The sequence below is a fragment of the Malaclemys terrapin genome, chromosome 2, assembly GCF_027887155.1.
Source record: "Malaclemys terrapin pileata isolate rMalTer1 chromosome 2, rMalTer1.hap1, whole genome shotgun sequence".
NCBI lineage: Eukaryota > Metazoa > Chordata > Testudines > Emydidae > Malaclemys > Malaclemys terrapin.
The window spans coordinates 227,420,260-227,436,183 of record NC_071506.1 but is presented as its reverse complement, the minus strand read 5'-3'; the positions used below and the strand labels follow the sequence as shown (position 1 = coordinate 227,436,183).

The following is a 15,924-nucleotide window of genomic DNA, read 5'->3' as shown; positions in this document are numbered from 1 at the left end:
CTGCGGTGCCCCCTGGTGCCCAGGGCCGGGGTTATAAGCAATGGGCTGGGGCAGGGGTGCTAGGGTTACCATCTGGCCGGTATCTGACTGGCCTGGCCAGGTTTTTGTTTATATCTTTTGCCAGTTGCCAGAAAAACAATGTAGTCCGTCCGGGTTGTTTTTTTAACATGGGTCTAAAGATTTGCATTATCATCACAGCAGCCTCGGACGGAGAGCGAATGTTCAAAGTTTCTGTGTCCAGCTGCGATGGCCCCAGTTCAGCGCTAACCGATCAAACCTGCTCAGAAAAGACCCCGGCAGGCGCCGGGCGCGCGCGAGGGCGGGTTGGAGCCCCGGGGAGCGGAGGGACGGGATCTGCGCGCGCGCGCGCTCCACACGCTGGACGTGGCTGCTGAAGCGGGGTGCAGCGCTGCCTGTGGCTGGCCCGGGGGAGGGGCGTCCGGCTTTTTGCAGGTCAAAGGCAGTAACCCGAGTCGGTGCCCGAGCCCCTGGGGCCGGGACCATCCCATCTCCCCCCAGCCCAGCTCCAGGCTGTCATTGCGCCTGCGCCATTCCGCGGGCCGGAAGGCGGCGCGCGGCCACTCAGTGTCGGAGGCGGTACTTACGACAGCCAATCAGGGCGGGGATCGCCATGAAGGCGGGGCAGTGGGAGGTCTCAGAACGCTGGCGCAGCCAGAGTTCCGTTCCGTGTACCGACGACATGTGGCTGGGCAGCCGCTGGCTGCGGGGGCTGGTGCTGCCGGCGGTGAGGGGGCTGCGCCCTGCAGGGCCGGCCCCGGGGGCCGCTGTGCGCTGCGCTCCCTGCTGGGCAGGGCTGGCGGGGCGGGCCCTCGGCGGCGGGCCCAGCGCGGAGCTGCGGGCGGGCGGAGGAGCCGAGCAGGAGCGCAGGGCCCCAGGTACGGCGTGTGCCGGGCTGTGGGGCGGGGGCGCAGGTGCCGCCTCCGCCTTAGACACTGCCCGTCCCCCTGCACACCGTCCCCATTCCTTCCCCGGGCTGAGCCGCCCCCTCCCTCCCCGCGCTCCTATCCCACTAGGCAATGCCTGGCGTGGGGGAGACCAAACCTATGTCTGTGCAGTGGCTTCTGGGCACCTGCCCCACAGCTTGCAGAAACAGTGCATTCTGGGACATGTTAGAAGATGGCTGGTGTACTGTAGACCAGCTAGTCCATGTCCATATCAGCTCAGACAGAACAAGTCCCCAGACTTGCAGACAGCATCATCTCCCCATGTTCTAAGACCCATTTGGAGTAAACTGGCTGGGGCACATCTTGGGTGTAAATGCAAACTGTTCTAATCCCTCTATGGAAGAGGGAGCAAAATATTCTGTCATTTCAGTAAACACTGTCTTTAAAACAGTTCACCCCCCTCTTCCGTCCCCCCGCCTCATGGCCATGACAGTGGGGGGGGGGGGGGGTTCTGTCTTCCTTCCTCCTTTCCCAGAGAGTAGATCTTGAGAGGTGTCTAAACACACAGCGCTGGTGGTCTTGTTTGACTCCACATGTGATCTATATGCATGACTCTAGTTTAAAAGCTAATTCTGATCCTAAGAATCTTCAGTGGGATCAGTCGTACTACTAAGGTCTGTCATTTCACACCACTAAGATCCTTCTTCCAATAAAGCACAGTGTTTCACAGCTAGGAATTCAATACCTGTTCAAAATCAGTGTTTTTGTAAATAAAAAGTAAAAGAGGATTAGCATGAATCTCCAACTCCGCTGTAGATAAAATATTGTTACTGTAGATTCTGCAAGTTTGGGCATGAACATACTATATAAATTAAAGGTTCCTCTCCTCTGACCTGTGTGTCTTGGCTTTGTGACACAAAACCATCCCCACCCAGGCAAGTCAGTGGAACAGGGTTAAAATAGAACACAGGAAAAAAGGAAGAAAAATAAACTGTCTCCTACAGTCAAAGATGACAGTAAAACTATTGGATTTCAGGGTCCTCTTCAGCTGTGGAATCCAAATCTTTGAAGATGATTTGTATTTAATGTTTTGTATGTACATTCTAATTCCTGCTGAGGACAGAGGCTTCAGGCTTGCAGAAAAGGGGGAGGATCAAAAGGGATCAAAACATCAGTGAAGCATTCTAGTGAAGTGTTTAAGTGAAATATAGCTTTTGATAGAGGTACAGGTATGTATACTATACCAAGTTGTTTCACACATCTCTGCTGAAGAAGATAAACTCTTTTGCCACATATGTAAGCCAGGTCTCCCCTAGAAACTATTGTTGGTATAATATCAATGGGAGGAGGGCAATGTGAACCAGACACACTCACATTTCCATAGTTGCAAAAACCATAGGGTATACTTATTTATACTGGCATAAAAGTACTCTTTCCATTATAGTTTATTTCCCTTAGAGAATAAGTGGTGTCTGCACTAGGAGAGCTTGCTGGTATAGCTATATCAGCAAACCTCTTCTAGAGTAGACCTATCTGTAGCAGTCATTGTGATCCTGTGCATGGAGGGGCTCGTCTTTGTTTTACAGGCCTCTGATCAAGACACGAGAAGTCATTCTTCCGCTCTACTCTGCTCTGGTTAGGCCTCAGCTGGAGTATTGTGTCCAGTTCTGGGCGCCGCATTTTAAAAAAGATGTGGAGAAACTGGAAAGGGTCCAAAGAAGAGCAACAAGAATGATTAAAGGTCTTGAGAACATGACCTATGAAGGAAGGCTGAAAGAATTGGGTTTGTTTAGTTTGGAAAAGAGAAGACTGAGAGGGGACATGATAGCAGTTTTCAGGTATATAAAAGGGTGTCATAAGGAGGAGGGAGAGAACTTGTTCACCTTAGCCTCTAAGGATAGAACCAGAAACAATGGGTTTAAACTGCAGCAAGGGAGGTCTAGATTGGACATTAGGAAAAAGTTCCTAACTGTCAGGGTGGTTAAACACTGGAACAAATTGCCTAGGGAGGTTGTGGAATCTCCGTCTCTGGAGATATTTAAGAGTAGGTTAGATAAATGTCTATTAGGGATGGTCTAGGCAGTATTTGGTCCTGCCATGCGGGCAGGGGACTGGACTCGATGACCTCTCGAGGTCCCTTCCAGTCCTAGAATCTATGAATCTATGAATCAGTTTCATGCTATATACATCTGGTTATTACCTTCCTATTTGGCTTTTTCTCTGTATTGAGGCTGATAGGTGGTGAATATGAACTCAGCGATGCTCTGTTAATTTTACAGTTCCAGGTAGGGGAAGGGGCATTGCACCTTTCTGACAAATAGAAACAGACCTTGCCCTACCTAGTTAGGTCTTAGCTACACATACAAATGATACCCATTTGAATAAATCTATTTAGAAACAAATTAGTTAAAACTGTACATGCAAGGTGGTTGTGCTGATCTATGTCAGTTTCTGAATGGATTTCGTTAAATTGGTCAGAGTGGGTCTGTAGAAAAGGCTCTATGGTCTGTTAGAAATGATGAGATAAAGGCGAGATCAGGGTATGACGGTAAGAATGGGAACTTTATAAGTAGGGCCCTACCAAATTCATGGTCCATTTTGGTTAATTTCACAGTCATAGCATTTTTAAAATTGTAAATTTAATGGTTTCAAATCTGAAATTTCAGTGTTGTAAGTGTGGGGGTCCTGACCCAAAAGAGGGTTGTGTGTGTGTGTGTATGTGTCACAAGGCTGCTGTAGGGGGGTCATGGTATAGCTACCCTTACTTCTGCGCTGCTGCCTTCAGAGCTGGGCAACTGGCTAGCAGCCGTGGAATTTCCTGCAGCCAGGTGAGGATCCCAGAGGTGGGTCTGACCTGGCCCTGGGAGGTGCCTGTGCAGGGGAGAGGAAGTCCTGTCCCTCCCCAGCTTGTCCGGGACTAGTAGCTGAAGCCCAGCACACCGTATGAGCCCTTGGCAGACACCTGCAGCCCTGCCCCTTCCCAGATCTAGGCCCAGTGCTTGGGAGTTAAAGGGGCCTTGGGCTGGCTGTGTGTGTGGGGGGGACTGACCATGGCACCCCCCTGATCATGGGGCCCTGGGCGGTAGCTCACCTGTAAGGCCAGCAATGTCATCCCAAACAATGACAAATCCCAGCCTTCATACCATGCCATGCTCACTTTCGCGCCGCCTTCAGAGCTGGGCTTCCAGCCACCGGCCACCATTCTTCAGCTGCCCAGCTCTGTGCAATCTGGTCTCCCTTACACTAGCCAGATTTCATCAGGGAGATCAGATTTCACGCTTTGTGGCATGCTTTTCACAGCTGTGAATTTGGTAGGGCCCTATTTATAAGATGACTTGTTTCCACACTGTGTGTGTTATGCTAGGTCAATTTTTATATGTTTGTTTATCCTACTTAGGATTTGATAATGCACTTGTTACCATTGTGCCTGATGTCTCCTTATCACAGGCATTTTAGAACTTGAGCATTGTTTTGAAATATTATATACAATAATTACAAATAGTGACTTAGTTATCTCTTGTTAAGTCTTACAAGTCATCTAAAGAAACACTGTATCTTAATGCTTCCTGTCTACAGTAGAACCTCAGAGTTACAAACACCTTGGGAATGGAGATGGTTCGTAACTCTGAAATGTTCCTAACTCTGAACAAAACATTATGGTTGGTCTTTCAAAAGTTCACAACTGAACATTGACTTAATACAGATTTAATACATTATTATCACAACACTCCCGCATAGCGAATGTGGAAGAAAAATGCTGTTTTTAACCATCTTAATTTAAATGAAACAAGCCCAGAAACAGTTTCCTTACCATGTCAGATCTTTTTAAAAAACTTTCCCTTTTTTTTTAGTAGTTTACTTTTAACACAGTACTGTACAGTATTTGCCTTTTTTTTTTTTTTGGTCTCTGCTGCTGCCTGATTGCGTACTTCCGGTTCCAAATGAGATGTGTGGTTTACCAATTCATGCGTAACTCTGGTGTTCATAACTCTTAGGTTCTACTGTAGCTGTCAGAGAAGTGTCTAGCACACTGTGGATACTATATAAATAACTGATGTCTAGTAACAGAGTATTATTAACCATAAGCATCAGTTTAGTTCCCTGTTTTTAACTTCCAAGAGTTTGGTTTTTCTCAGTATCATTATTCTAGCAACTGGAGTTCACATTTCAATCCTTGTTTTTAGCATCATCTCAAATTCCAGAATGGCTGGCTACCATAGATTATAATTTACTTCACCCTCACTCTTCATTGTTTTTCAGTGAGTTTAAGTAGACAGTTTTTGTAATTTGTTTTAAAAGGGAAATCACAATTTGAAGTCTTGTTCTTTGTTTCAGATCATGCTCTTTCCAAGTTCAATATTGATCTTATCATCTCTCTACTGAGGCAAGAAAATGCTAGCAACATTTGTGTTATCCAGGTGCCTCCAGAAATGAGATACAGTGATTATTTTATAATTGTGAGCGGATCTTCTTCAAGACACCTCTATGCTATGGCGCACTACATGCTGAAAATGGTAGGACAATTATTTCCACTCTTCACTTGCTTTAGATTCTGAATAGTTTTAATTGGAAATGTATGTTGTGATATATTTGCAAAAGTGAGAATTAAACATAGCAAAATATATAAATTTTATCTGCTAAAGTAGCAACCAGACAAAGTGAGGTTCGTTGTTCTTATGCAGTATTACCCTTTGTACAAATAGGAGATGCTGAACCTAATTTGCTTTCTTAGGTAAGGAAATAAAATGTAAAGCGTAGACTGTGAATGGAGACCTCTCTATACGAGGAAGGAGGACGATTGCAGTGCAGAGTTTTGTGGAATGAGAATTTGGGGCCCCCACACACAGAAGATGGTAACTGGTGGTGGAGTGATAATTGTTCTGGTTATATGTGACATCCTAGAATGTTCAAAGTTTAAAATGCAGCTGAGCGATCTAAGCAAAATTGGCTTTATTACTTAAATACCATATTTCTTCAAAGGAAGGCATGGCCTTAAACACTGGAATGTACGTCTGAAGAAGTGAAGTTCTTACCCCCGAAAGCTTATGCTCCCAATACTTCTGTTAGTCTTAAAGGTGCCACAGGACCCTCTGTTGCTTTTTACAGATTCAGACTAACACGGCCACCCCTCTGATACAAATAAACAGAATCCCGCTCTGCTGTGGGGAGAAGGAGAGCAACAGCTTCATGGAATTGCCTTTACTTCCTTGACCCTAGAGCCATCCACTGGAAGTATTGGGGCTGGGATTGTGGCATTATACTCTGCATCATACCCACCCCTAACTTTGTGGTGGTTGCTGACTAAGAATCTTCTTCTTTGCTTTCCCATTGTGCTGAGTGGCAGCCCCATCTTCTTTGGAGCAGGGTTGTGCTCAGGCAGCATGGTAAAGGATGGATCTCATGGGATCTGAGATTTAGGAGGTCAAACTACCTTCCAGTTTTGAGGGGGAGATGACTCTCACACATCCTAATACTACGATGTGTTGGAAACCTAGATGTGTAGACTCATTTTCTTGTCTTGTACCTGGTGTAAAAACCTGCACAGAGCTATAATGATCTGGCCCTAACTCTCTGATTTGATTTTTCATAAGAGTGGGGCAAGTGTTCTGGCCTCTTCCATAAAACAGAACTCTTCTGTCTCTCTGTGAGAAGATCTAAAAGCGCTTGGATAGTGAAATAACGGTTATTGACTTTGGAACAGGGATTCTGCAAACTGCTTTTGGATCTTACAGATTTCCCATCTCGTAACACCCAAATCCTTCCCCTAGTGCCTGGTTCTCAAAAATATTCAATTCTGTGGACCACAGTTTGAGTACTGCTATTTTAGATCATCTTAAATTAAGTGCATATTACCTATGAAGCTTGCATGATTCATAGGATACAGTTAGCTCCCTTTAAATGGCAATTGCTATAAAATTACACATTCCAAGGTTTGCTCATAGGAGTTAGCTTTGTGCCTGTCTAGAGGGAAAGGGAGAGCAGCAGTCCTCCTTTAGTTGGAATTATACCTATTAATCTGTTGCAGCACACAGCCTGTGCAAAATCTAGAAAGGAAATAGTCTATCTGCTCATCACATCTGAATCCTGGGAGCTTTTATTCTGGCTGGATTTTTGTATTGAAAACAAAGATGGGGTTGAAGAGGCTTATAGCATTACAGGTCTGCCCAAAAGATTTACAGCAGCTGGAGCAGCTTTCATGTCTTGTAATAGGCCGGTTTGCTCTTACTCATGCAGCACAGAGGATGTGTAACTTATACGCTTCACCAGTGGTAGCTGTTGACACTAGCTTTGTATTCTACTTGCCCTTGTTGCTGATTCTGCCAGCCACAAACATCCAAAAGGTGAACCACAGTTTTCCTTCTTATTTCCTGTATTTTCCTTGGCCGTAGGGTCATAGAGTCATAGACTTTAAAGGTCAGAAGGGATCATTATGATAGTCTGATCTCCTGCACACCGCAGGCCACAGAATCTCTCCCACCCACTCCTGTAATATACCCCTAACCTATGTCTGAGCTATTGAAGTCCTCAAATCATGGTTTAAGGACTTCAAGGTGCAGAGAATCCTCTAGCAAGTGACCCGTGCCCCACGCTGCAGAAGAAGCCGAAAACCCCCCCAGGGCCTTTGTCAATATGCCCTGGAGGAAAATTCCTTCCTGACCCCAAATATGGTGATCAGCTAAACCCTGAGCTTGTGGGCAAGACTCACCAGCCAGACACCCAGGAAAGAATTCTCTGTAGTAACTCAGATCCCACCCTCTCTAGTGTCCCATCACAGGCCATTGGGCATATTTACCATGAATAGTCAAAGATCAATTAATTGCCAAAATTCGCTATCTAAGGGGTTAGCAACCTTTCAGAAGTGGTGTGCCGAGTCTTCATTTATTCACTGTAATTTAAGGTTTTGTGTGCCAGTCATACATTTAATGTTTTTAGAAAGTGTCTGTCTGTAAGTCTATAATATCTAACCAAATTATTGTTGTATGTAAAGTAAATAAGGTTTTTAAAATGTTTAAGAAGCTTCATTTAAAATTAAATTAAAATGCAAGAGCCCCCCGGCCCATGTGAGTGCCACTGAAAATCAGCTCACGTGCGGCAGGTTGCCTACCCCGGGCTATCCCATCATACTATCCCCTCCATAAACTTATCAAGCTTAGTCTTGAAGCCAGATATGTCTTTTGCCCCCACTGCTCCCCTTGGAAGGCTGTTCCAGAACTTCACTCCTCTGATGATTAGAAACCTTCATCTAATTTCAAGTCTAAACTTCCTGAGGGTGAGTTCCTCAGTCTGACATTGATCACTTAAGCATTTGGGTTCTTTCTAACCCCTCCCCCCCCTTTTACCTCTCCTTTTTTCCCCTCTGAATCTCCGCTCTCCAATCATCCTACTCACTCACTCCTGGCTGTCTTCTGTTTTTCTTCTTCCAAAATGGTGAGTTTTAACAGTGAGAAGTAGGACTGGAAGAGTAGAGCTGAACTCTGTTTTGTTAAGCCCCAACCTCGGGGCACCTGTGTTCTGTGCCATACACCATTCATCACTGCAAGCAGGTATTCATATTGATGTGATTTAACATACTAAACTGAATACTTACCCTGCATTACCTCATTGGCATGGTCAGTATTATAGCAGTCAGTCCTGCTGTTTCCATGTCCCCCTACGGACAGAAGTGCCTTTTCCCCTAAAGTCCAGGGAGCCTCCTTTTCTATCCTTCCTCTCCAGCCTAATGGAAAGGGCTTCTTGGCTCTGGGCTGCAGCCTTCTCTTCCCCCTGGTGGCTACTGTCTGTAGCACCAGCTCTGTACTACTGAGCTGAAGCTCTACAGGAGGAGGAAGTCCCTGCGAGAGGGGAGAGCCTCGGAAGAGATTTGGGCTTCCCTTTCCTGGGTAACTTGAAAAAGGTGGAATTTGAGCAGTTACTTGAGCACCCACCAAAGAATGCCTGAAAGTGGGAGTCTTCTAGACAAACCACAGGTTTTAACAAACCTAGGAGAGCTTGGAAGCTAGTTAGGTCCATTTCTTCTCCCATCCCCACCTCCCAGTGCATTTGTTAGTGAGCCCAGATCCTGTAAACTGCATGATGACAACTACTATTTACCTTTCTTTAAAAAAAAAAAAAAAAGTCACAGGGCAGGTGCATTTGGGAGCCTAAAACTTAGTCTTGCCCTACTGCAGCTTTGGCTTATTTTTCAGTGAGACATTTTAAAAAGCCCTAATACCTCAACTCAACCTTTCCACACATTGCTACCCACTTAGCAGTGTGTGCTGACCCTTGCTCTAGTTTAGGCAAAAATGCAGATAGTATTTCAACAGCTAAAGACGGACTAGGATAATATTAGAAGTATATGCTGTCAAGCAAGGGAAAGGGCTTATTTTTTTTACTGGGATGTGTTGTACCACTTATTATTACCCTCAATTTTAGCTTGTAACTTTGTAAGCAGAGGCCCTTTACCATGTTAGGTGTTTGTGCACTACCAAAACGGACTGCATCTGTGATATTTTCCTATTGAAGTCAGACCCCCCTCCCTCACCAGCCATGTCCATCTACTGACTTCCTCAGCACTATTTGCATGTAGTTGTTTTCAGAGCTTATTAAGGCCAGAAAGGACAACTGTAATCCTCCAGCCTAATCACCTGCATAACAGGGCAGAGAATTTCATTAAGGAACTCTTCGCTTGAACCCCATAACTTTTGGTTGAACTACAACCTACTTTTTAGAAAGGCATCCAGTATTAAAGACTTCAGAGGGAGAATTTACTATGTTCTTTAGGCAGCTGTTCCAATGGGTAATTTTGCTCACTGCTAATATTTACATCTTATTTCCAGTTTACGTTTTTCTACCTTTAACTTCTGGTCGTTGGATTGTTTATTTCTTTGTCTCCTAGCAAAGAGAAATCGTTCAGGAGTTCTTTATAGACTATGATCAAGTCACCTTTTTAACTTCTTTTCAATAGGCAAAATAGATGAAGCTCCTTGAAAGGGATTGTCATGTTTTCCAGACCTTATTTTTTAATCTCTCTTCCAAATTTAACATCCTTTTGAAAGCACGGACACCAAAACTGGGGGTAGATTCCAGTAGCTGTTTCACCAGTGACCTATTCAAAGTTTATTTCTTAAACAATTTGTCAGGCTTTAGCTGCCTGATAGGCTTGAACATTTGGAAGTATCTGTCTTCACACTGATTTGCTGCTTCTTTTACAGTACAAGCAGCTGAAACAAGAAAATGATCCTCACATTCAGATTGAAGGGAAAGACACAGATGACTGGATGTGCATTGATTTTGGTAAATATTTACAAATTTCACAGATGCTAGTTCCATGTGAGCCATGTGTTGAGGGCAGCATTTCACTGGTAAAATCTAGTTCCTGCAGATAAGTCCTAATACATAGCTCCAAGTATAATTTTATTGCCTGAATTCCTTTGAGTCCTCTCCCACTGTTAAGTTTCATAGGAGAACATTGGCATTAAACACTGTAGACTAACAACTCTGCAGTCGCTAAAAAATAGTTCTTAATTCTCAGAGTGAGGATTGAAAGTTGTGGAAGGAGATAGGCAAGGATGTTTCAATAATTATAGATTTCTCTAAATGTTAATTTCATTGTATAAACCCTATTATTCAATTGATGGATTTTTTTGCCTAGATCAGGGGTCGGCAACCTTTCAGAAGTGGCGTGCCAAGTCTTCATTCATTCACTCTAATTTAAGGTTTTGCGTGCCAGTCATACATTTTAACATTTTTAGAAGGTCTTTTTCTATAAGTCTATAATATATAACTAAACTATTGTTGTATGTAAAGTAAATAAGGTTTTTAAAATGTTTAAGAAGCTTCATTTAAAATTAAATTAAAATGCAGAGCGCCAGGACCCGGCCAGTGTAAGTGCCACTGAAAATCGGCAAGTGTGCCGTAGGTTGCCTACCCCGGCCTACATTAACAGTACTTTACTACTACATTCAGACTCTCACTATTCAGCTAATGCCAAGATTCTGGCTAATAGATTCTTAATACTTAAAGAATTGCAATGCATTTCCCTGTTCCTCTAATAAATGTACAATTTTCTGGTGCATGTGTTCAAGTGAGAGGAACCAGATCTATCATTTTAAAAGCTGTGTGTCAAAATAGGGAACAATGAAATGATCATTATGACCCAAGTCTGGACAAACTTTGTTACCTTAGAGTACAACTCCAGAGATGGCTAGTTGGAATTGGCTCTCAAGTATTATTGCTGGACAATAGTACACTAGTAAGACATCCTATGCAAACACTAATTCAATGAGATTTTGTGCTCTAAAATCAGTGATCAGAAACTTTGACATCTGCCTTTAAAAGTGACTTATGCTGAGAAATGTGAGTTCTACATTACCTACAGGGGCATGATTTCTCATTGACTGAGTGTATAAAATTAATACTACACACTGTCACATAGTTCAGTTTTTGCACATATACTTTGTTTGAAATTCATTTAAGGCATTTTTTCCCCGTACAACTTTTATAAGGTAGCTGAACATAAAACATCCTTGCTGCTAGTGTCTTGTGGGTCTCTTTCATTTTCAGCTGTTAAATTTGATCAGCGCTTTATGTCCCTCTCCCTATTTTACAAAAAGGTCAGTCTTCTGCAAGCCAACTGAAAAGCCTAAAGAGTAAACAGATTTTTTACATAATTTACTAGGGATTTGTTAATCTGAATGTAGTTATCAACCAGGGATCTAGGGCCCCATGGGGGGGGGGGGGAGGGCTGTGAGCAGGTTTCAGGGGGTCCACCAAGCAGGGCCCGTATTAAGATTCGCTGGGGCCCAGGGCAGAAAGCTGAAGTCCCACTCCATGGGGCTGAGCCCTTCTACCTAGGACTGAAGTCAAAGCCTGAGCAACTTAGCTTGCTGGGGCCCCCAGGCAATTGCCTTGCTTGCTACCCCATAATGCGGTCCTGGCTTTTATATGCAGAAAACTAGTTGTTGTGGCACAGGTGGGCCATGGAGTTTTTTATAGCATGTTGGGGAAGCCTCAGGGAAAAAAAAAAAAGTTTACTTAAACATCATTGCCAAGGTTATTCTATTTTAGACTTGAATACACCTATATTTTGTAAGTACACATTTAGCATTATAGCATGCTTACACCATTTCAGAGCAAGATGCCTATCTTTTCAAATTTCCACATTAGATTCAAAACCTACATAATGTGGTAGAATGTGTATTCTAAGGGATGTAGAATAAAGGGGTGTTCAACTTATATTGAATTTATATATGTTATAACATTCATATTATGGATACTCAGTTTATACACACAAACCACACTAGAAATGAGAGTTTGTATCACTGGAAGTTAGATTCCCAGTAGATGTCACAGCTCTTGCTTCTACCCTGAAATTTAATCTGTACGTGTGTCCATTTTTGGCTTTGTGTCTCTTTCTGTCCTGTACAGGTAGCATAGTGATCCATTTAATGCTTCCAGAGACACGAGAGATTTATGAATTGGAAAAGTTATGGACTCTCCGTTCTTATGATGACCAGTTAGCACAGATGGTTCCAGAGTCATTACCAGAAGACTTCATATTTGGACTCACTCACCAGGAGCAATGATCAAAATCTTTCCTTCATGAAAGGAATACATACAAATAATGCAGTTAGAGCACTCACCACTTCAGGATTAAAAGAATGAAACAAGCAATTTCTTTGGTTACTTCTGGGAAGAGGGGACACAGCAAAGAGCCACTGTGCTTGAATGCCTCTCCATTGTGCAGTTAGCGAGGGGCTAGGCTTACAGCAATACAGCGTAGGACACAAAGTACCTAACTGAATCTGTCTAGAATTGTGGGTATTATGATTTAAGCCCCCTTATTCTTCCAGAAGTGCAGGGGAACCTGGTGACTGAAGTAGTCAGCATCTCAGTTGAAGTTGTAGCTGAAAGTATACTGAGGCAGAAGGAAGAGTAGCAGCTATTTTAATAGTAGAGACAGTCAACATAAAAATCAGTTTAAAAGGAACTTCAGGTACTATATCTGCCCCTGAATCTTCCTACCAGTGTTTGGTTTTAATACTGAAAGTATCTCCCTCTGCTGTTGCTGTATGTGAAAGTGAAACCTCCTCTTTACTCCAATAATCAAGGTCTTATGTAAATTACACTGATCTGAAGGTTAATTTTACTATGTCCCTTTAACACAATTTACTGGCACAGATCCATAGTGAGCAGAGCCCAAACCTTGTTTAATTTGAGCTTAAAGTACAAGTAGGGGAAGCAAAGTAGTATTGAGAAGGGCTCCTTTATAGTGATAGTTAGTATGGGGCAAGCTAAGGTGTAAATCTACAGCACTATACTAACATGCCATGCACTAAGAGTTCCAAGGTGCATGCTGATGTACTGCTGTTTGAAATGGTTTTTGTGGGTGGCAGACTAGAATGCTGTAGATTTACAGCCTGGCTTGTTGAGCATTAACTGATCATGTAGATGAGCCTTAATGGGGATTTTGTGATAAAGTAAGGAGATGTTGTATCTAAAACCAAACAGCTCCTGTGCAATTTAGCTTAACATTTTCTCAGATGCTTGAACCTGAAAAGAAAACTCTACACATTCAGCAGAAGGAAGAAACTTGGAAAGGAGTGCTTAAAACCACTCTGGCTAATGTTGAGCTTTGCCTAGCAGATATGTCTAAATTAATTCCAAAGGGGTACCTTGAAGTCATTAAGGTAGGGAAAGGTCACTAATTTAAGAAAGGAGCGGGAGAGGAGTAAAGAGGAGATGGGCCAGTGCTATTAAACAGCGCTAAAGAGGGCAAGTCAAGGCAGAAAAAATGATTTGGGGAAAAGCAACATCGTAAATAACTTGATGCTTTTTAAACAGAAGCACTGTGCTCTTGAAGATAGACATTCCACCTATGGTATAGTCTGCTATTCTGTAACAATTAGCTGAGGCTCACTTGTGCTCAGAATTGATGACATGTTCTACAGTACTGGGATACTCTGCTTTCCGGATGCCTTCTGGTGTTTTCAAAGCACCCAGTCCAAAGAGAATTTCAGATTACTTATTGGGAGAGTTTCCTTTTCAAAATTTTGCCAATAAAATCTGCTCTTATGTGAAACAAATTGAAGTAGAAGTTTAATCTCTCCATCAAGGATCCCCAGCTTTAGTCAAAACACACAAAAGGGTGAGCCAAGAGTCCTCTGACAAGTATCATACAAAACTACATTGAAATCTTGAGTACTAGTGCAGACAGTCACAGCTATCTCTTAGCCCCAAACAGTACCACAAAGCTGCTATTGCAGGCATACAAGTAGAAATTACACAAGGTCTAGTTGCATTCAAAAGTTATGCAACTGTTGGGCTACACTTTAGCTATAAAGCCAATGCAAAGCAGGTGCTCGTCACCTACCTTGGAGGTGATCATGTAGCATTAGCACCGTGTCCTTGTCCTATGAATGGCAGAGTTCTAACACCAACATAGCAGACAACTCAGACAAAACTAATTATTGATCAAAATAAAAATCAGCCCTAAAAGCCATGAATGCAGGAGCTAATGATTAATGAACACTAGGCACAACAAGAAGTTTAACGTGAGAGACTATCACAATAACTGTTCATAGAAATGCTAATAAAGAGGTCTTTGGCAGGATTTTCTGTAACATGATGAAAAGTCTGCACAGTTCTCTAATAAGCCATTGAGGCAAGAAATATTCCAATTGATGACAAGACCGGTACACAAATTAAGCAGATGTTACAATGAAATATGTTAGTAGCCAAATGTATTGCAGATTGCTTTTTTTGCCTGCCTCAAATTACAAGGCATCAGCCTGTCCTGATCTACATTATATTTGTCTTCATGGCTACTTTAACCCTGTTAGGCTTAGAACCCTTCCAAGATTCACACATGAAATTTTACACTTGTAGCACTAGTTTAGTAGTAAGGAGTGCAAGTGACTAAGTATTTATTAGCCCACTGAATATGTATTAAAAAAACTCTTGAAGGACACTTGTTTTCATTGTCTTCTGTCCATTGTAAATGGTTTGAAAAGCAGTAGCTTGTTAAATAGAAAAACCTTCCCTAAAGATACATCAAATCATGTCCTGGCATCTTTGGCAGTTACATATACAGAAATACTAGCATAACACTGCCTCTGAGACCAAAGACACACAATTCCGTAACTCAAATGAGGAAGGCTTTACTTTCGTGGGGCTTTGCACAGGAATTCCAAGGAGTTTAGAAGAGTACAGACTTAAAAATTACCAGTAATAAAAACCATGGCAATGTGAAATATATCAGGAATTTACCATTTTCTGGGTATTCCAATTAGTGGTGGGTGCTATTATACAAGGGGGAAAGTTTGGGAATCTTTCCTCTGACTAGTAAGATGTTTGAGGAAAATAAATTTTCTAGATTTTGCTTTGCAATTAATTTTTAAAGATACAGAATGTAAAACCGCTTTATTCTCGCGCTCTCACTCACACATACACAAATCACTTCACTTTTCAATTCTCCATTAACGTTACGCTCAGTGGTTTGAGCATTGGCCTGCTAAACCCAGGGTCGTGAGTTCAATCCTTGAGGGCACCATTTAGGGATCTGGGGCAAAAATCTGTCTGGGGATTGGTCCTGCTTTGAGCAGGGGGTTGGATTAGATGACCTCCTGAGGTCCCTTCCAACCCTGATTTTATTACCAGCACTTAAGCCTAATTGTCAAGAGTAGATGCCACCTCACAGAAGTTGTGGGGAAGGAATAAGATACAGTGCCACTTCTTGCACATTACCATCACAGATTCCATCTGCCCTCCAAATTACAGGGAAGAGCTATTTGTGTGTCTTGTCCATAATAAGAGGGTCAAAGCAGAAGACCAGAACAAATGGCAGCCAAAAATAAGACGTCTATAACTCCAAGTGGACAATCTAGATCGCTTTCCTAAGGGCTGTTATATATTCCTTGGCATTCATATGCTTGGTTGTGACGGGCAGGCACAGAGCCTTTCCAAAAAGATCTAGGCAACCTAGAACAAAATCCCACACAATAAAAATGAAGCCATTAATTGCAAAGTGTACTGTGGG

At 42.9% G+C, this 15,924-nt stretch overlaps 1 protein-coding gene across 1 annotated transcript; it reads left to right on the top strand.

Annotated features, from left to right (window-relative positions):
* The first annotated feature begins 667 nt into the window (after positions 1 to 667).
* MALSU1 (mitochondrial assembly of ribosomal large subunit 1) lies at positions 668 to 14,856 on the top strand. Its single transcript, XM_054020182.1, has 4 exons — positions 668 to 896; positions 5,241 to 5,419; positions 10,100 to 10,181; positions 12,315 to 14,856. Exons 1-4 carry the CDS (start codon positions 701 to 703, stop codon positions 12,470 to 12,472), a joined length of 615 nt encoding a protein of 204 aa, XP_053876157.1. The 5' UTR covers positions 668 to 700; the 3' UTR covers positions 12,473 to 14,856.
* Positions 14,857 to 15,924: the final 1,068 nt, after the last annotated feature.